Source organism: Lagenorhynchus albirostris, chromosome 7 (genome assembly GCF_949774975.1).
Source record: "Lagenorhynchus albirostris chromosome 7, mLagAlb1.1, whole genome shotgun sequence".
In the NCBI taxonomy this organism is placed as follows: Eukaryota; Metazoa; Chordata; class Mammalia; order Artiodactyla; family Delphinidae; genus Lagenorhynchus; species Lagenorhynchus albirostris.
The window spans coordinates 114,719,903-114,737,061 of record NC_083101.1 but is presented as its reverse complement, the minus strand read 5'-3'; the positions used below and the strand labels follow the sequence as shown (position 1 = coordinate 114,737,061).

General features: G+C 37.4%; 1 protein-coding gene across 4 annotated transcripts in view; it reads right to left on the bottom strand.

The window, feature by feature from the left end:
* Positions 1-6,649: 6,649 nt before the first annotated feature.
* The window catches only part of SPOCK3 (SPARC (osteonectin), cwcv and kazal like domains proteoglycan 3), a 432,576-nt gene continuing 422,066 nt past the window's right edge, over positions 6,650-17,159 (bottom strand). For all 4 annotated transcript variants that reach the window (XM_060153639.1, XM_060153638.1, XM_060153640.1 and 1 more), the window contains 3 exons: positions 12,159-12,221; positions 9,224-9,361; positions 6,650-6,813 (listed from right to left, as the gene is read on the bottom strand). In XM_060153639.1, the coding sequence (XP_060009622.1) occupies positions 6,650-6,813; positions 9,224-9,361; positions 12,159-12,221 (365 nt within the window). The remainder of the gene's footprint in view (positions 6,814-9,223; positions 9,362-12,158; positions 12,222-17,159) is intronic.

The window sequence follows — 17,159 nt, the reverse complement described above, 5'->3', positions numbered from 1 at the left end:
AGAGAACAGTCACAGCCCTTCACCATCACAACATAGTCAAAGGCAGGGTGCCTTCCGGATGGAGAAAAGTGCACATTAGCAGAAAACGGGTTGATTAAAAAGGAAATACACATATCTAAAAAGACCAATGGGCTCCCAGATCAGCAAAACTTATTTGCAAACAATTTCAAAGAACACTCAGTCTAAAGTATGTCAATCAAAGAAAGCCACCAAGGCAGAGGTGAAAAGCACTCATTCTGAATCCTCCTGGGACAGTTCTACCTCCGCCACAAATATTTCCCAGGAGTCACCAATTCTCTACTGGAATTTTATTTTTCTCGGTATCAAGTTATAATAAAATGACCCATTAAAATCAATTTAATTAATACTCATTAGAATCTTATTTACCATTTATCAAATTCAAATGTATCCTGTTTATCCTATTTATCATTCTATTTAAAATATCCTCTTTTGGGCTTCCCTGGTGGCGCAGTAGTTGGGAGTCCGCCTGCCGATGCAGGGGACGCGCGTTCATGCCCCGGTCCGGGAGGATCCCACATGCCGCGGAGCGGCTGGGCCCGTGAGCCATGGCTGCTGAGCCTGAGTGTCCGGAGCCTGTGCTCCGCAACGGGAGAGGCCACAGCAGTGAGAGTCCCGCGTACCGCAAAAAAAAAAAAAAAAAAAAGAAAAATCCTCTTTTATATATGAAGTCTCCCTCTTAAGAACATGTAAATAATCAACTACTACACAGTTTCAGTTTTTATATTTGTGTTTCAAACACAAATCATGCGTTTCAAATCATGTTTCAAACCAGGTAATTCCTTGAGGTAATAGCCAGTAACTTAAATTTTAGTATTGCATAATCTAGGTCTGGCATATCCTGTCAAATGTACCCAGGAGAGATGGTGCCCTCTTATTTCAGAGCTTTGTGTAGTTAGTACAACAATCTTCCACTTAACAGCTAAGCGTCTGCTTCACTCAGAGTGCTAGGCATTTCTGAAGCAAGGAAAGCAGGGCTCTGACTTTATTTAGGAGCTGGGGAAACTAAGGATCGTGGCTGGGATTCCAGAAGTACCAAACATGTGAAGGGATTCTGCTCCAGGGCTTAACTCTGGACCACGCTATCCCTGGGGTGTGGCGGCCGCTGTGACTGCCCTCCGCCTGACCCACATCACAGAACGTGCAGGAAAGGCCCTCTGCTTTCACCCTTCATGCCTCCATCACATCCTTCAACCCGTGTTAGCACAGTAAATTGAAAACTACATTTCTAATCTATCACTGCCTTGCATCTGCAGATGCACTGCCCTGTACCTTGAACTGGATCACCACAATTCTACTGACCTCAGATCCCAAAGGGACCAACACTGCTACAAGATTGTCAAATGTTTCAATTTGTCATTCTGTCACCCAAGATCCTTTTTCCCACAGGTCCCAAATTACTGTGAGCCAGGGACCTCAAACCAGATAAAACGCCGAACAGGAATCTTGATACACGTCAGACACCTTGCCTCGTGTAACAGATGTTATTGCCCGGAAGCAGCTAAACTTGTTAAAAGAGAAACATATGATACCAAAGACTAAAAAATAGCCTTTTATATTAAGATAACATCTTTCATTTGGAAACATCCCAAGGTGCCTTTCTCAAGCCAAACAGTTTGAATTTGCTGCCCTAAACTGAAATGCAGGAACAGAGTGCACAATTTCCCGGTAGCTGAAGTATGCATTCTTTCAGAACATGCAACTTTAAAACATTTCTGCTCCTTTAGGGTAATACCACCCTCCATGTCCCATGGTCCATACTTCCTCCTGTATGACTGCTTGTACGACGTTCATGTGACCTGTTGATAACATATGGCCATCAACCCCACCACCTGCTTTAAGATATTTGGTTTACAAGGAGCAGAAACTCTCAAGTTCCCAAATGGGTGGATTGTTTTAAGGACACACAGGAAGCGTCTAGGAGACAGGCATGTTGCCTGAAGCCATGGAAAGAATCCAGGACAGAGCAGAGCCCCTGGGGGCTGGAGCCCAGGCAGGTCTGGAGGCCAGGGTAGCAGATGTGCACATCTCACCCTGATGCTCCACGAGGGACACGGACAACTCGTTTCCCTGGGTCCTACATCTCCTCTTCACTCAACAGGTGAACTCTCTGTCTCCAATCTCACTGAGCCTGTCGTCTCCTAAGTTTGGTTGCCATTCTCACCTTCCATCATCAGCTTGCACTGTAATTGGTAAATTCCTTCAATTTCCCCAATTCAAGAGAAAGAAAACACGTTTGCCCCAGCTCATCTTTTTTACACAAGGCCACCACTTAAAAATCTCTGGCCATGTCTTTAGTTTCCCCACCCTCCCCACCCCGTCTATTCTCCACAGATCCATGGATGTCAATTTCTATATCACGAAATTGGTCTTGTAACTTCTTTTCATAAACGTTTTTCGATGATTTCCCCAGAGATTCTGCGGTAACTCCAAACTGCTCGACATGGCATGTTGGAGCCTCCCAGTCTGGCCTCGATCCTTCTCCTGTTCTCACCAGCTCACGCTCTGCTCATCAACTGCTCTCCTTCTCCACGCTTTCCCTCCATCCCAAGCCTGCCTGCCTCCTCTTCAATTACCAAGCCGGGTTCTTGGATGCTTTAATCCACAGAAATTGATAAGAGGCCAGACCACAAATTCAGGCAAAGCCTTACTGGGACTCGTGCTCTAGTCCGAGGGAGCGAAAACAAGTACTCCTAGAGCTCAGCAATGAATTTGGTAAACTTGCAGGATATAAAATTAATACACAGAAATCTCTTGCATTTCTACATACTAACAACGAAAGATCAGAAAGAGAAATTAAGGAAACAATCTGATTTACTGTCACATCAAAAACAATAAAATACCTAGAAATAAACCTACCTAAGGAGGCAAAAGACCTGTACTCTGGAAACTGTAAGACCCTGATGAAAGAAATCAAAGATGACACAAACAGATGGAAAGAGATACCATGTTCTTGGATTGGAATAATCAACATTGTTAAAATGACTATACTACCCAAGACAATCTACAGATTCAGTGCAATCCCTATCAAATTACCAATGACGTTTCTCACAGAAATAGAACAAAAAATTTTAAAATTTGTATGGAAACACAGAAGACCCCAAATAGCCAAAGCAATCTTGAGAAAGAAAAATGGAGCTGGAGGAATCAGGCAGTCTCTTCCCATTCTCTGGGAAGACTGGACAGCTAAAAGTAAAAGAATGAAACTAGAACATTCTCTAACACCACACACGAAAATAAACTCAAAATGGATCAAAGACCTAAATGTAAGACTGGATACTATAAAACTCTTTGAGGAAAACATGGGTAGAACACTCTTTGATGTAAATCGCAGCAATATCTTTTTGGATCCGCCTCCTAGAGTAATAAAAACAAAAATAAACAATGGGGCCTAAAATCAACCTTAAAAGCTTTTTCACAGCAAAGGAAACCATAGACAAAACGAAAAGACAACCCATAGAATGGGAGAAAGTATTTGCAAACAAGGCAACCGACAAGGGATTAACCTCCAAAATATACTAAAACCTCATGCAGCTCAATATCACAAAAACAAACCACCCAATCAAAAAATGGGCAGAAGAGCTAAATAGATGTTTCTCCAAAGAAGACATACAGATGGCCAAGAAGTACATGGAAAGCTGCTCAACGTCACTAATCATTAGAGAAATGCAAATCGAAACTACAATGAGGTATCATCGCACACCAGTCAGAATGGCCATCATCAAAAAGTCTACAAACAATAAATGCTGGAGAGGGTATGGGTAAAAGGAAACCCTCCTATGCTGTTGGTGGGAATGTAAATTGGTGCAGCCACTATGGAGAACAGTTTGGAGGTTCCTTAAAATCTAAAAATAGAGCTACCATATGACCCAGCAATCCCACTCGGGCATATACGCAGACAAAACTATAATTCAAAAACATACATGCACTCCAATGTTCACTGCAGCACTGTTTACAATAGCTAAGTCATAGAAGCAACCTAAGTGTAGGAATGGATAAAGAAGATGTGGTACATATTTACGATGGAATATTACTCAGCCATAAAAAAAGAATGAAACAATGCCATTTGCAGCAACGTGGATGGACCTAGAGATGATCATACTAAGTGAAGTCAGACAAAACCAAATATCATATGATATCACTTATATGTGGAATCTAAAAAAATGATAGAAATGGACTTATTTACAAGACAAAAACAGACTTACAGACTTAGAAAACAAACTTATGGTTACCAAAGGGGAAAGGTAGGAGGGAGGGATAAATTAGGAGTTTGGGATTAACATATACACTCTATACTATATACACTATATATACACTACTATACTATATATATATATATATATATATATATATATATATATATATATATATATACACACACTGTTTTACTATATAAAACAGTATATATATATACTGTTTTACTATATAAAACAGATAATCAACAAGGACCTACTGTATAATACAGGGAACTTCACTCAATATTCTGTAATAAACTAGGAAAAGAATTTGAAAAAGAATAGATATATGTATAACTGAATCACTTTGCTGTACACCTGAAACTAACACAACATTGTAAATCAAATATAATCCAATATAAAATAAAAATTTAAAAAAAAACAGCTTCACTAAAAGACCACCATATTTGTTACTTGAAATTCATTTGCTAAACCTCTATATAGCATTTGATTTTTTTTTGTCTTTTTCCAACCAATCCACAAGTTACATTTTGTGATTTCTATACATCTGTTATACAGATAAGGTTATTCTGTCACTCTTCAAAAAATGCAGCTGCTATAGAAATTTAGCTAAATATGTTAAGTATAATACCACAAAAATGGGCTTAAAAATACCACCGTCAACAAAGGAAATGATGTACTTTGCAATGCTATGACAAATGAAAACAATTAAAACAATCTGATAAAAAAATATTTTAAAACGTATCTAATAAAACAATACGCAAGATGTCAAGAGCTCTGACTTTGAAACTCAAAATTAAAAAAGAACTTTTCTAGCTAGTTTGTGATGTATGCTTTTTAAAAATCAAGAAACAGATTAAGAATCCTGCACGCTACCATCTATACCCCAGAAAATCATTAAGGAACAGTTTAATTTGGTTGCAAGATTCTTTATTTTGTAAACTATACATAAACGGTAAAAAAGAAAATGCATTTTACCTTAAATATTACATAAAGTTAACATTAAAGATTTTTTTCTTAGTGTATATAAATCAAATGGAAAGAATCCAACAACTTTATTTCAGTGGATTGTATATACTGGGAACCCAGCTGACCCACTGTTTAAATGGTGACACCAGTGTGTAACACCCAACAGGTTTTTCCACTTTCATTATGGGCACAAAACCATAGGTCTGATATCCTTAAAAGCCATGGTGTACCAGAAGGGCTACATGATTAATTAACATGCTAACTGAAATACAACAATTAAAGTAAGTTTTGTTGCAGTTAAATCTTAAATGCTACTCCACACAATAATCATAAACAAGTCCACATGGTAACTATGTAACAGTAGAAAAAAGAAAGAAAGTATTCTATTTTCTTCATTCCAGCAGCAGTACCGGGACTGGTATTAATTCGTGATTAGGTGTGCCTATCTATGCCTAATGTCCTATGTGGGGATGCATGCTGAAACCTTTCTATTTCTATTTTGCAAGGCACCATACAGTATGTTCTCTAAGTTTCGACACTAGTAACAAAAATGGCATAATTCTTAGATTAAATGCAAATATTTATCTAACATAGGAAATAAAATAAGAATGAAGATTTTTAAGTTTGATATTGGGGCAAATGACAAACTTTTTGTAAAAATATGGTTTAAAAGAATCTTTCCCTTTGTCTTTCTACTTTAAGTTCTGCACCCTAAGTTGCTGGTCAGAAAGATAAAGAAACCTAGAAAGATAAAGAAATCATGCTGGTTAAGATTATCAAACAAATCAACATAAGACTGCTGTCTAAATTAAAATAAAAATTAGAAAGGACAACTATGTTTTTAACTTTCAAAATCCACGGTTTTTCCCTACTGGCCATTTTGTAAGATATCTGGTCACATCCAGAATAACTTCAGAACTAAAAACATCACTAAAACTTCATAAGTAAAAACACACAAACATGGTGGAGGTCTCCAGGATGGTGACTTCGTTCTTCTCACTTTGTGCTATTCCCTCACTCACCTCTAGTATCCCTCCAGCTCTGGGAAGAGTCTACTTGGAAACTGCAATTAAGGTCATGCATATTTTTATAAAATCCTTAGGATCCAGGTCACTAGTATGTTATTGTAGATTCAACTTAGAATTTCTCCCAGAAAAATATCACCTATGACCTCAAGCACTGGTTGTTTTGTTTGTGGCAGACTCACAGAGATCAGTAGCTCTTCATAATTTTCTCTTGTCTGGCTAGACTCCATATGTGTTCTCTTTTTCATATAAAAACTCAAAGTAAATGATACTTCTCTAAACATAAAGTTCTATGACTTTAGTTGCAATATTTGAAATAATTATACAAAATATAATTGAGTTTTAGAATCATTTTGTTTTGGGGCAGGAAGGTACTCCTCAGTAGGGGATCACTTGGTAAATAAAAGAAACATAGAATTTGTTGCTCTCAGCTCTCATCCATCAGATGTATCCATCCTGGTCACCACCATCATCATCATCCCCTTCATCCTCATCATCATCTTCAATCTCATCTTCATCGTTCATAATGTCATCTTCATCGTCATCAGCAGCCCATTCACGGAAATCTCCACTTGCAAAATCTCCAGAGATCTCAAAATCAATAGCTTAGGAAAAAAGTAGACATTAATGTTATGTGACTGAGTGGTAGGGTAATTTCTGAGGGTCAGAAAATTCTGATGAAAATTTAGGAAATTAATAAACTGAGTCACTTTGCTGTATACCTGAAACTAACACAACATTATTAATCACCTATACTCCAAGAACAAAAAAATTTTTAAAAGATAAATAAAATAAAATTTTAATTTGCTCTTTAGCTTTCTTAACAAAAATAAGGTAAAATCCATTCTTTCTCATTTGTTAAAATATACAGTGCTAAAAAGCAGAATTGTTGCTGAGGTCTGATATGTACGATTTCCAGTTCAGTAATATTGAGCTCAGCCCAGGTTTTATAAAGTCCATGTCAAACTTTGAATTTTACGAAGAATTGAGAACTTCTTCTTTTAGTGTGTAGGCAAAATAGTTGCCCCTCAAAGACGTTCACTTGCTCATGGCTGAAACCTGTGACTGTGTGACCTTACATGGTAAAGGGGCTCAGGAGATGTGATTACATCACGGGCCTGGAGCTGACAGGTTACTGTGGGTAACTGGGGTGGGCCCAGGTGATCACCTGCATCCTTAAAATCAAAGAACTGTTTCCAGATGAAGTCAGAGGGCGGTGTGATTACAGAAGGACAGGCAGAAGCTGGGCCAAGGAACGTGAGTGGTCTTGGGAGAGGACAGGGCCAGGAAACACTGTCCTCGGGAGGGAGCCTCAGAAGAACCAGCCCTGAAGACACCTTGACCTTAGCCTGGAGAACCCCATGCTGGACATCTGATGTTCAGAAGTGCAAGATCACACATCTGTGTGGGTTAAGCCACTAACATTGAGGGATTTTGTTGCAATAGCAACAGAAAACTAACACAGCCAGTAGGTATTTTAAAAAATGTTTAGAAATTTATAATGACTATGGAGGCAATAATGCACACATATCTCAGAATGTAATCATTTCCCAACTCCCCTAGTACCAGTGTGTTTATTTTCTACCCTTTCTAATATTTTGGTCTAATAATTCTTTGGTAGCTAGTTATAGCAAATCCTATTAATGTCCTCCAGTGCTTATGAACTGATTGATTTCACAATACAACACACTGAAGTTCGTATCTTTTGTGAAGAAAATGTTATTTGTACTCTTCTACTTCTTGTATTTTCTTAATAGTTTCAACATGCCGAGAAAACTCACAAGTCACATTCCCAAAACCATTTCCCTGTCACCTATTGAATTCATCTCCATATAACTATTATTTATAAAATAAACATCTGAAATTCTTTATTCATCACGGATAACTGAAATAACTGATAGTGCAACTCATTCAAACTATGTGTTACAAAGCTGTGTTCTCCACGTGTAACAAGTATGTAATGTAGCTATTGAGTACTGTACTCCATCGTACGGAATCTGAAAACACTGGCCGAAAGCCAAAACCAAGCTATTAAAAGTGTTGTGGAATAAATAAATGCAGAACAGGCATTTAAGCATTAAACGCGATTGTTTTTATATACCGTTTACCATTTATCTATTTCTAAACAACCACAGTGTATCAGTTTAAAAATTGCATAAAGGAGAAAGCTAAACATTTTCTGAAATACAAGACTGACCAAGTACTTTGTTTACATTTTGGTCATTTGTATTAGTTGAAACATAATCCACTAATTCCGTCTGTGTGTGTGTGTGTGTGTGTGTGTGTGTGTGTGTGTACAGCTAAGTGGCTTTTGTAGTGAAAACTCTCCACAGTACAAACAGAAATACTCACTTGAAACCTGCATTCTGAAAAAATATTTCATGAAAGACAAAAGACATCCCACTTAAAACTTTACAATGTGTGTGTTATGCTCAACTGTAATATTATTTTTTTAGGTTTATATGTAAAATGCATGCTCAGAAAAAGAACTAGAATATTAATTATAATTACCCTTCAAACAATTAAAACTATATTTTCTCACCCAAACATAAGGAAACATGCTCACACAGCTGCAATTTATGGACCTTTACTTTAAAAAGGTTACTTTTTCTTTCATTGGTCCTCCCATGTTCTCCCTGAGTGACCTTCTCCAAAGGCACACAGATGGGAGGGTGCTGTGTGGTGACACGGCACCCACCAGGGCCCGGTGACCGGGCCCAGGATGGATGACACAGTCTGCCTTACCCGAGAGGAACACGGAAGGCATGCGACATCCTTCCCGTACTTGGAGGAGTAAAAGCGGCCCACCTTTCATTATTCTTCCTTAAAATATCTAAGTTATGCAGTTCTACTTGTTAGTTATACAACTTTTTCTAACATGCTAGGAGTGAGCCTTCCTGTGCCCCCCGGCCCAGTACACTCTGTAGGGTTTGCATAGAGGTGGGCAGAGAATGCGACTCTCCAGCACTTATCCTGCGGGGGAGAAATCGTGGCACGCACGGCCCTCCTCCTTACCACAGTCTGCTGCACCGCGCCTCCTGGACCCCACGACTTCCCTTCCGTATCGGTCCACACACCAGCACTGCCCAGCGCTGCCGTGGCACTGTGTCGGCTTGTAGTAACCATCTGCGTCACACTGGGGGACGTACTGTCCTGTGAGACACGCACATGTGGTAGGAACAAGGGTCACCAACCATGCACTGACTCACTCAAGACACACACATACGAGCTCCGGCTCCAGGCTACGAGCTCCGGTGCAGGTAGAACAAAGCAGGCGCTGTCATAGTGAACCTCTTGCATTTCTTCTGTTGAGCAAATTTACTGTCTTGTCTTTTTAATCACTCTGCAGAGGGGGCTGTTTCCAGATGTACAATATACAGAATGAGAGCTGATGAACGCCAAGCATGATAAGTCACCCAGACCACTCAGCAGGGCATATGAGACCCTTCACCGTCTCATCACTGCCAATTGTTGACTTTCATCTCCCCAAATTGTCATTCATGTATCCTCAGCTCTTTCCACGTCAAGCTGTTTTCTACAAATGCAGTCCTGCTTCATCTCTCTATGCATCTTCTCCTCACCTGGAATCCCTCTCCTTCCCTCCCTCTTGCAATGTAAAACTTGACTGAAATGTGACCCCCTTCTCTTAGGCTGGAGGGTTTCTGATATATTTCTTCCATCGTGTATGTCTCTCAGTGCATGCATTCACCACTACTCTGTGGTATCCTCTGTATTGGGAACTTTCGGTTCTCTTGATTTTGATCGCTATACGAACAACTCACACTCAGTCTAGTGGGAAGCTAGACACTTAGTTTCATAATATAATATCTAACATGTACCTGGCACACTGCTAGTGATAAGTGTGCAATAATAATTGAGAGGTGAATTCACATTCTTCAATAAACACTCCCACGCTACAGTGTAAGCTTTAGGAGATTAGACAATTTTCTTGTCTTTCCTGACCAGCTGTCTGCTCAGTGACCAGATACACTATAGTTACTTGGTGAAAGAAAAAAGGAAAAACAATGACTAATAAACAGATAAAACATGAAACTGTTCCATTTAGTCCTGCAACAATATGCGATCATTATTTAACCCTTTAAAAAAGTTTCAAAATTCTGATATATAAATAATCAATTTAGTTTGAAAATTATAATTCATTTGAAGGATTTGAACTTCTGGTCTTCGAGTGAGGGGGACCGGATATCACCAATATGGGAAACTCGAGAACACCTTCTGTGGATATATAGCAGGAAAGATAAGGAAGATTTTCAATATTATTATCTCTACCTCTTAAAAAATACCATAATTTGACATACTTGACATAAAAATGTTAAGATGGACAGTTAGTGTGGCCATTTAATTTGTTGTCTCCGCCAGTACACTTTGGAAACAGAAGAGCATTATTAGGAATTAGTCTAGAAATGCAGACACCAAGACAGCTTGCAGCCTGGATGCATCGCACCTGCTACCGCATAACAGTGGACAGACTGTCAGAGAACGACGCTTTCCTACCCATTTCAGAAGGAATATTGAAGGGTCAGTGCTCTCTAGTAATGACTTTCATTGTTATTACGTAAGATGAATAAAGATGACTCCTCTCAATTGGGCTCTAAATATGTTTTCATTTTATGTAACATCAAATAATCAAAGCCTGGATGTTAATAGCTTTTTGTCACTAATAGACCTTGACCAAGTCGAAGATATTTTCCCGTTGAATGTCAATGGCTTTTCCCAGTGCACATGAATGAACTTCGATTTGTAGAAAAAAACAAACCCAGGTACCAAGGTAACGTTTCCACCTGTGAGCTGGAAAGGTGCATCTTGTAACAGAGTTAAAAGAAATGTGATACATTGTAGCTTTTATCTAATGATGTGGCTTCACATCTAAAATGCTGTATTAAAAAATTTAGTCTATTTATTTTGAACGGTGAATTTTCAAGTAATATGAAAAATCTTCTCATATAAACATACAATATTGTGATTACAAAGACAGCGTATCATAATACAGATTAATCAGATCTAAAACCATAAAATTGTGTGCCACTAAATACACAAGAGCATTAACATACATGAAAAACAACAAGTGCTGCATATGTGGTGTTCTACGCTGTATGCTAAAATAGAAAAAAGGACATGTGTGGACAAACTTGTGAAATCCACATAAAGTGTGAGGCTTAATTAATAGGATTATAGCAATGTTAATTTCTTAGATTTGATAAATATATGACAGTTAATCTATACACGGTAAGATGGTAACTTTAGATGAAGCTGGGTGAAAGATACATGGAAACTCTACTGTACTTATAAAATGTCTGAATCTAAAATTATCCCAAAAAGAGTGTATTGAAAAATTGTATGTTGACAAAAATAAAGAAAATAATCATATGTAATAGTTTAACAATCAGTTAACAGCCAAGCATTCTAATATTTCAAGGCTTTGGGTGAAATTTGGAATTATCTATGTATCTGTTTATCATCTAATACATATATTTACTTAGTAAAAGTAAGTTTATAAAAAGTGCTGATGAGAAACTAAAAAATCTGTTCCAATTTTCCTGAGGAACTCAGCCCATGCTTTTAACCATCTCTCTCTCCCTCCCTCTCTCTTCCCCTCTCTCTACATACATACATACCATCAATTTGTGAACTGTCAACCACAGAATTAGAACCGAAGTTTCTGCTGCTTTACCTTTAGCATTGTTTAAATTTCTTTTTTACTTAATAACTTTCAAAATGAGCATTATATTAGGGTAATAAAACAGACATCATATCTTTCAATAGGTAAGATAATAAAAGTAAGGCTAATGACTTTCAAAAACGTCATAAATTTTGTTGCCGAAATTTAGTGAGGTCCCCGTTTGTTGGATAAATATCGATTTTGTGTTGCTGTTTCCTGAGGGTTATTTATGTAAGCAGTAAAGGTGTCAGAGAGTGATCCACAACTCACCGAGGAGCTTCTTCACCCCGAGCCGCTTCTGAATACTGCCGAGCTCTGTCTGGCAAGGTGGGTCTGCAACGGCATTAATGTCACCTCAATGGTTATAGGTAAACAAAGAGGGAGTGATTTTTATGTTACCAAACCTTAGTTAGATTTACAAGCTTTAGAAGACACGTTACATATCAACTGTTTTACTTATGGAGACACATACAAGTAGATACATATACATGTATATACACACATCCATCTACACCTACCTCTATGCCTACAGTACATCTGCACCATCATGTACACCTACATGTATGTCATCTACATCTACATCCACACCTATATCTACATCATCTACATCTACATCTGCACCTACATCTACATCATCTACATCTGCACCTACATCTACATCATCTACATCTACACCTACATCTACATCATCTGCACCTACATCTACACCTATATCATCTACATCGACATCTGCACCTACATCTACATCATCTACATCTACATCATCTACATCTGTACCTACATCTACATCAACTACGTCTACATCTACACCTACATCTGCATCTATATCATCTACATCTGCACCTACAACTACATCATTTACATCTACATTTATGTCTACTTCTCTATAGAGAGGCTTTTCTACTTATTGTTTGATTATCTTAATTTCGTCAGAATGACAGAATTGGATGAAAGAAAGGAGAATGGTATAAAATACTTATAGGATGGAAAATGGTTCTTTTCATTGACTTTTAAAAGGTCAGTCAACTCTTTAATGTAAATACAACTGACAGGTTGCTTCCCAAACTAACTGATTTTGTTTTCCCTCATTTAAAACAGTTTCTACGATCAAGAGAAACAGCTTCACATTTAAACATAATCTAGGAAAACGTGAATGCTTCCAAGTTATTCAGAGACACTGTTATAAATTTTGATACTGAATAACACTGACAGGCTTCAGTCTTTTCAGTTTAACCCAGATGTTTGCAGTATATACCCAATATGGAAACAGGATGTAATATACAATAATTTCTGAGAAACCATCTTTAAAAATAATAAACTTAGAACATTAAACCAATTTGGAAATAAGTATATGCCTATTTTTCAAACTCTTTAAAACCACTTAGAAGGAGATTAGTTTCAGAGAAGTACAAAATTCTAAATAGACATAATATAGTTTGGCTTATTATATTTAATTATATATTTTCTAATATATATACATATTCTTATCTGAAAACAGTTCAATGTACTTTAGACTCTTATTGTAAAAACTTGATGTTAATACTTGCTATATAAAACCTGTACCACAAACTACTGAAACAGCAAAACAGTAAACTAGTACTTGCTCCACTACAACTTTTTTAGTGAAAAGGCAAGATATAATTCAAATAATTTAAGAAGTTTTTGCCAAACCAAGCTCACAATATGCAATTATTAAATTTGCATGTAAGCAGCAGAGTGGAAAGAGACCATGAGACAAACAACTTAGTATGTATTTTACAGTTTAATATGTCAGGCCAACAATGCTTTTCCTGGAGGAATCAAAAATGTGAAGAAAAAGTAATTTGCTTGAAAAACCTGATTACCTTATTGTTCTACTTCACGCTGATACTGGCTCAACTGACCCCTTTGTTTTTTCTAATAATGTGTGAGTCTTATATTATTAACAGAATAGGAATGAAGTTGCATAATATGGGCTTATAGAGTAGACGTAACATTTACTGCCCCCCAAATATGACATTTAAAACCAAGAGGAAAGATTCTAGCTGAAGTTTCAATACTACATTGAAAGCAACTCTTCTCACTGCTATGGGACAGTTATTGTAAGCAGAAGCGATATTTCTCTTATCTTCCTGTGGGATTGCCCGAAATCAGGCACGTCTGAGTCTGACTCTCCCTGAATAAACCTGGGGCAGCCACAAACTGTGTGTAGGGGAACCTGCCAGATTTCGAGAGAAGTCATGACAGATTGGGCTGTTCCACTATATACAGTACTGGATTGAGAATATCTATCCTGTGCTCTGTCTGGCCTTTGACTCAGGTACACTCGGAGGGCGTGACTGAGATTTCGCCTGTCATTAAACTCTCTTGCAAACAACTGATGTAGATGAAAGGGCAGTGAGGTGGCAAAGTGCATGAAGGTTTGGACATGATTAGGCACAAGTTTACACACAAGATTTATTTCCCCCAATCTAATGGTGATTTGACTTTATGGAAAATTCTGATTTTATATGCTTAAAATTGTATGAAAATCATGAGCTATAAAATATAGGCTTTAATGTAATCATTAAATTTACAAGTAGTTATTCCCAACAGTAGTTTTAAAAAATAAGAAAAAAAAAAAGAATTAAAATCTTTTACTGGTTAATTTCAAAATGCTGTTTTTTAAAAAATTAACATTGTTCATTGTTTTGCATTCTGAATTTAAAACCTCAAAGCCTTATATTGGAACCATTCACACATTATCTATATTATGAATGGATAATTGTCAATGCAATGATAACAATGCATTTTTATTTTCCCACACAATTTTGAACTGAATAAAATGTCACTGGGAAAAATAAGGAAATATCTCTATGTTTACAACAGTAATATACAAAGGTGTTCTTCCTATACTCACAACTAGTTATTTCTAGGGAGTATATTTCTACGAACTGTCAAATATAGAGACACAAGGTGATGTCAAAACTGCTAAGGTAGACATTGCAGAGGTGTGTGCGTGACCCAGTGGGTGTCACACACACCTGCAGGTGGTGCCACCTCCCTGCAGGGAGGGCACCCGGACCAGCTCAGCCTCTTTCTCAGGAGGCCTCTGCCCAATCCCTGTCCTTCATGGAGCCTCTCACAGAATGGATATACTTAAATAACTTTATCAGGTTTACTTGTGCAAGTTTCAAATATTCATAATACCAAAGGACAACATTGCCTGTATTTAATATCTTTCATTAAATTAAAGAAAAACATCCTTTGTAAAACTAATGCAGATGACGCCCGTTCTGACATTTCCTCCTGTGGCTGGAAGGCATAAACGACCTCGAAAGATGCTACTGTTCTCACTGTCGTCCCATCGGGTGTATCACTGGCCGGGGTCCTGCCCTGAACAGGATTTGCCAGCAAGCTGCCTAGGGGCGTCTCTCAGCATTTTATGTATGAGGACTTCGCAAAGTCTGAATGTAAAGGTAAAGGAGATGCAAACTACTATCAATATATACAGGATGGATAAACAACAAGGTCCTACCGCAGAGCACAGGGAACTACATTCAATATCCCGAGATAAACCATAATGGAAAAGAAAATGAAAAAGAATACACATCTATATCTACATATATCTATAACTGAGTCACTTTGCTGTACAGTGGAAATCAACACAACATTGTGAATCAACTAGACTTCAATAAAATTAAAAAAAAAAAAGAGGTACAGCTGCTGGAGAAAGAAGTTCAGATCCCCGTCCCCTGCGCTCATTCTATAACATGAAGGACTTTAAGATCACTAAGTGTCATCCTCAGCTGTGGGCGAGATCATTACATTCTCACAGGGCTATATGAGGGATAAATGATTTTATGTGTTCGAAAGACGACATGGCCCTGAATAAATGTTAATTTACTTTCTCTTTCCTGGATCTTACACAACAGACTTTAACTGAAACAGCAACTAATAAATTGAGGTACTTTTTTGAGTAGGGGCTTAAAATATATTTTATAAAAGTAAGTTATTAACACCTAAGGTAATAAAAATCCCAAATTAATATTTTTCCTACTTATTCTTTTATAAGTAATTAGAATGAAATCACACAAACCACCATCATATCCATTTTGTGTTGCTTAATTGTCATGATTTCAGAAAATCAGTCATAGAAACAGATATGCATTTTAACTAATTACAAGCTTTTTTTAGGTTACAATTTTTTTCCCTTGGAAAACTACAAGTATTTCACTTGCCTGAAATTTTATATTCTCAACCTCATTTATTAAACTTTTGAAATTAAGCTTAATTTATTTTTGAAAGGTATTTTTTAAAAAACAACACTATTACTTTATTTTTTAGACATTTTCCAACAACCATACAACTATAGTCCTGATTGCAGTTTTAAGTCAACCTGGATTAATAACACCCCATTATACATTATTCTCTCCTCCTCTCTCTCTCTATATATGTACACACATACACACACACACACACATATATTACTCTAATTATAATAAACTTAAGAATTTGTTGTTTTTATTGAATAAACAGGAAAAACACATTCTTTATAAGGTGAAACATTTGAAAAAATGTTTTTAATGTTTATTCTTTTCCATGAAATTACTTAATGAGCTAACTCCATAGTCAGTTACCCTGATAGAGCTTTTGTAATATTTTCTAGCATATTAGTGAATGGAATTAGCTAAACTCTCCTAAGCATTTGGGAAGTTGTATAATCGTTTACCAGGTACTAAATTATCTCTACTGTGTATTAAATGATCTCAGAGGATGTCTTCATGTGACTACGAAGATTTTGATACTTTGGAAGTAAGTATCAAGAATAACAAATGAAAAGTATATAAAGCAGAATCTTTTGGGGACCTTTAATCAGTTCTACGAATATTACTGCAAAATCAAGGAATGTTTTTTTTTTTTTGCGTTATGTGGGCCTCTCACTGTCGTGGCCTCTCTCGTTGCAGAGCACAGGCTCCGGACGTGCTGGCTCAGCGGCCATGGTTCATGGGCCCAGCCGCTCCGCGGCATGTGGGATCCCCCCGGACCGGGGCACGAACCCGCGTCCCCTGCATCGGCAGGCGGACTCTCAACCACTGCGCCACCAGGGAAGCCCACAAGGAATGTTTTAAGGTAAAAATATTTAGTTCTGCAGTAGAAACATTCAGAGTTATTCAGAATATTTTAAAATGTTCATGTATAGACACTTGGACATGCTATCATAATAATCAAAGAAAAATTAAAATAACATGTGTCATCATAATAAAAGACCATGTCTCTTTATGGTAGTTTACCTGGATTTACTTTTTTATT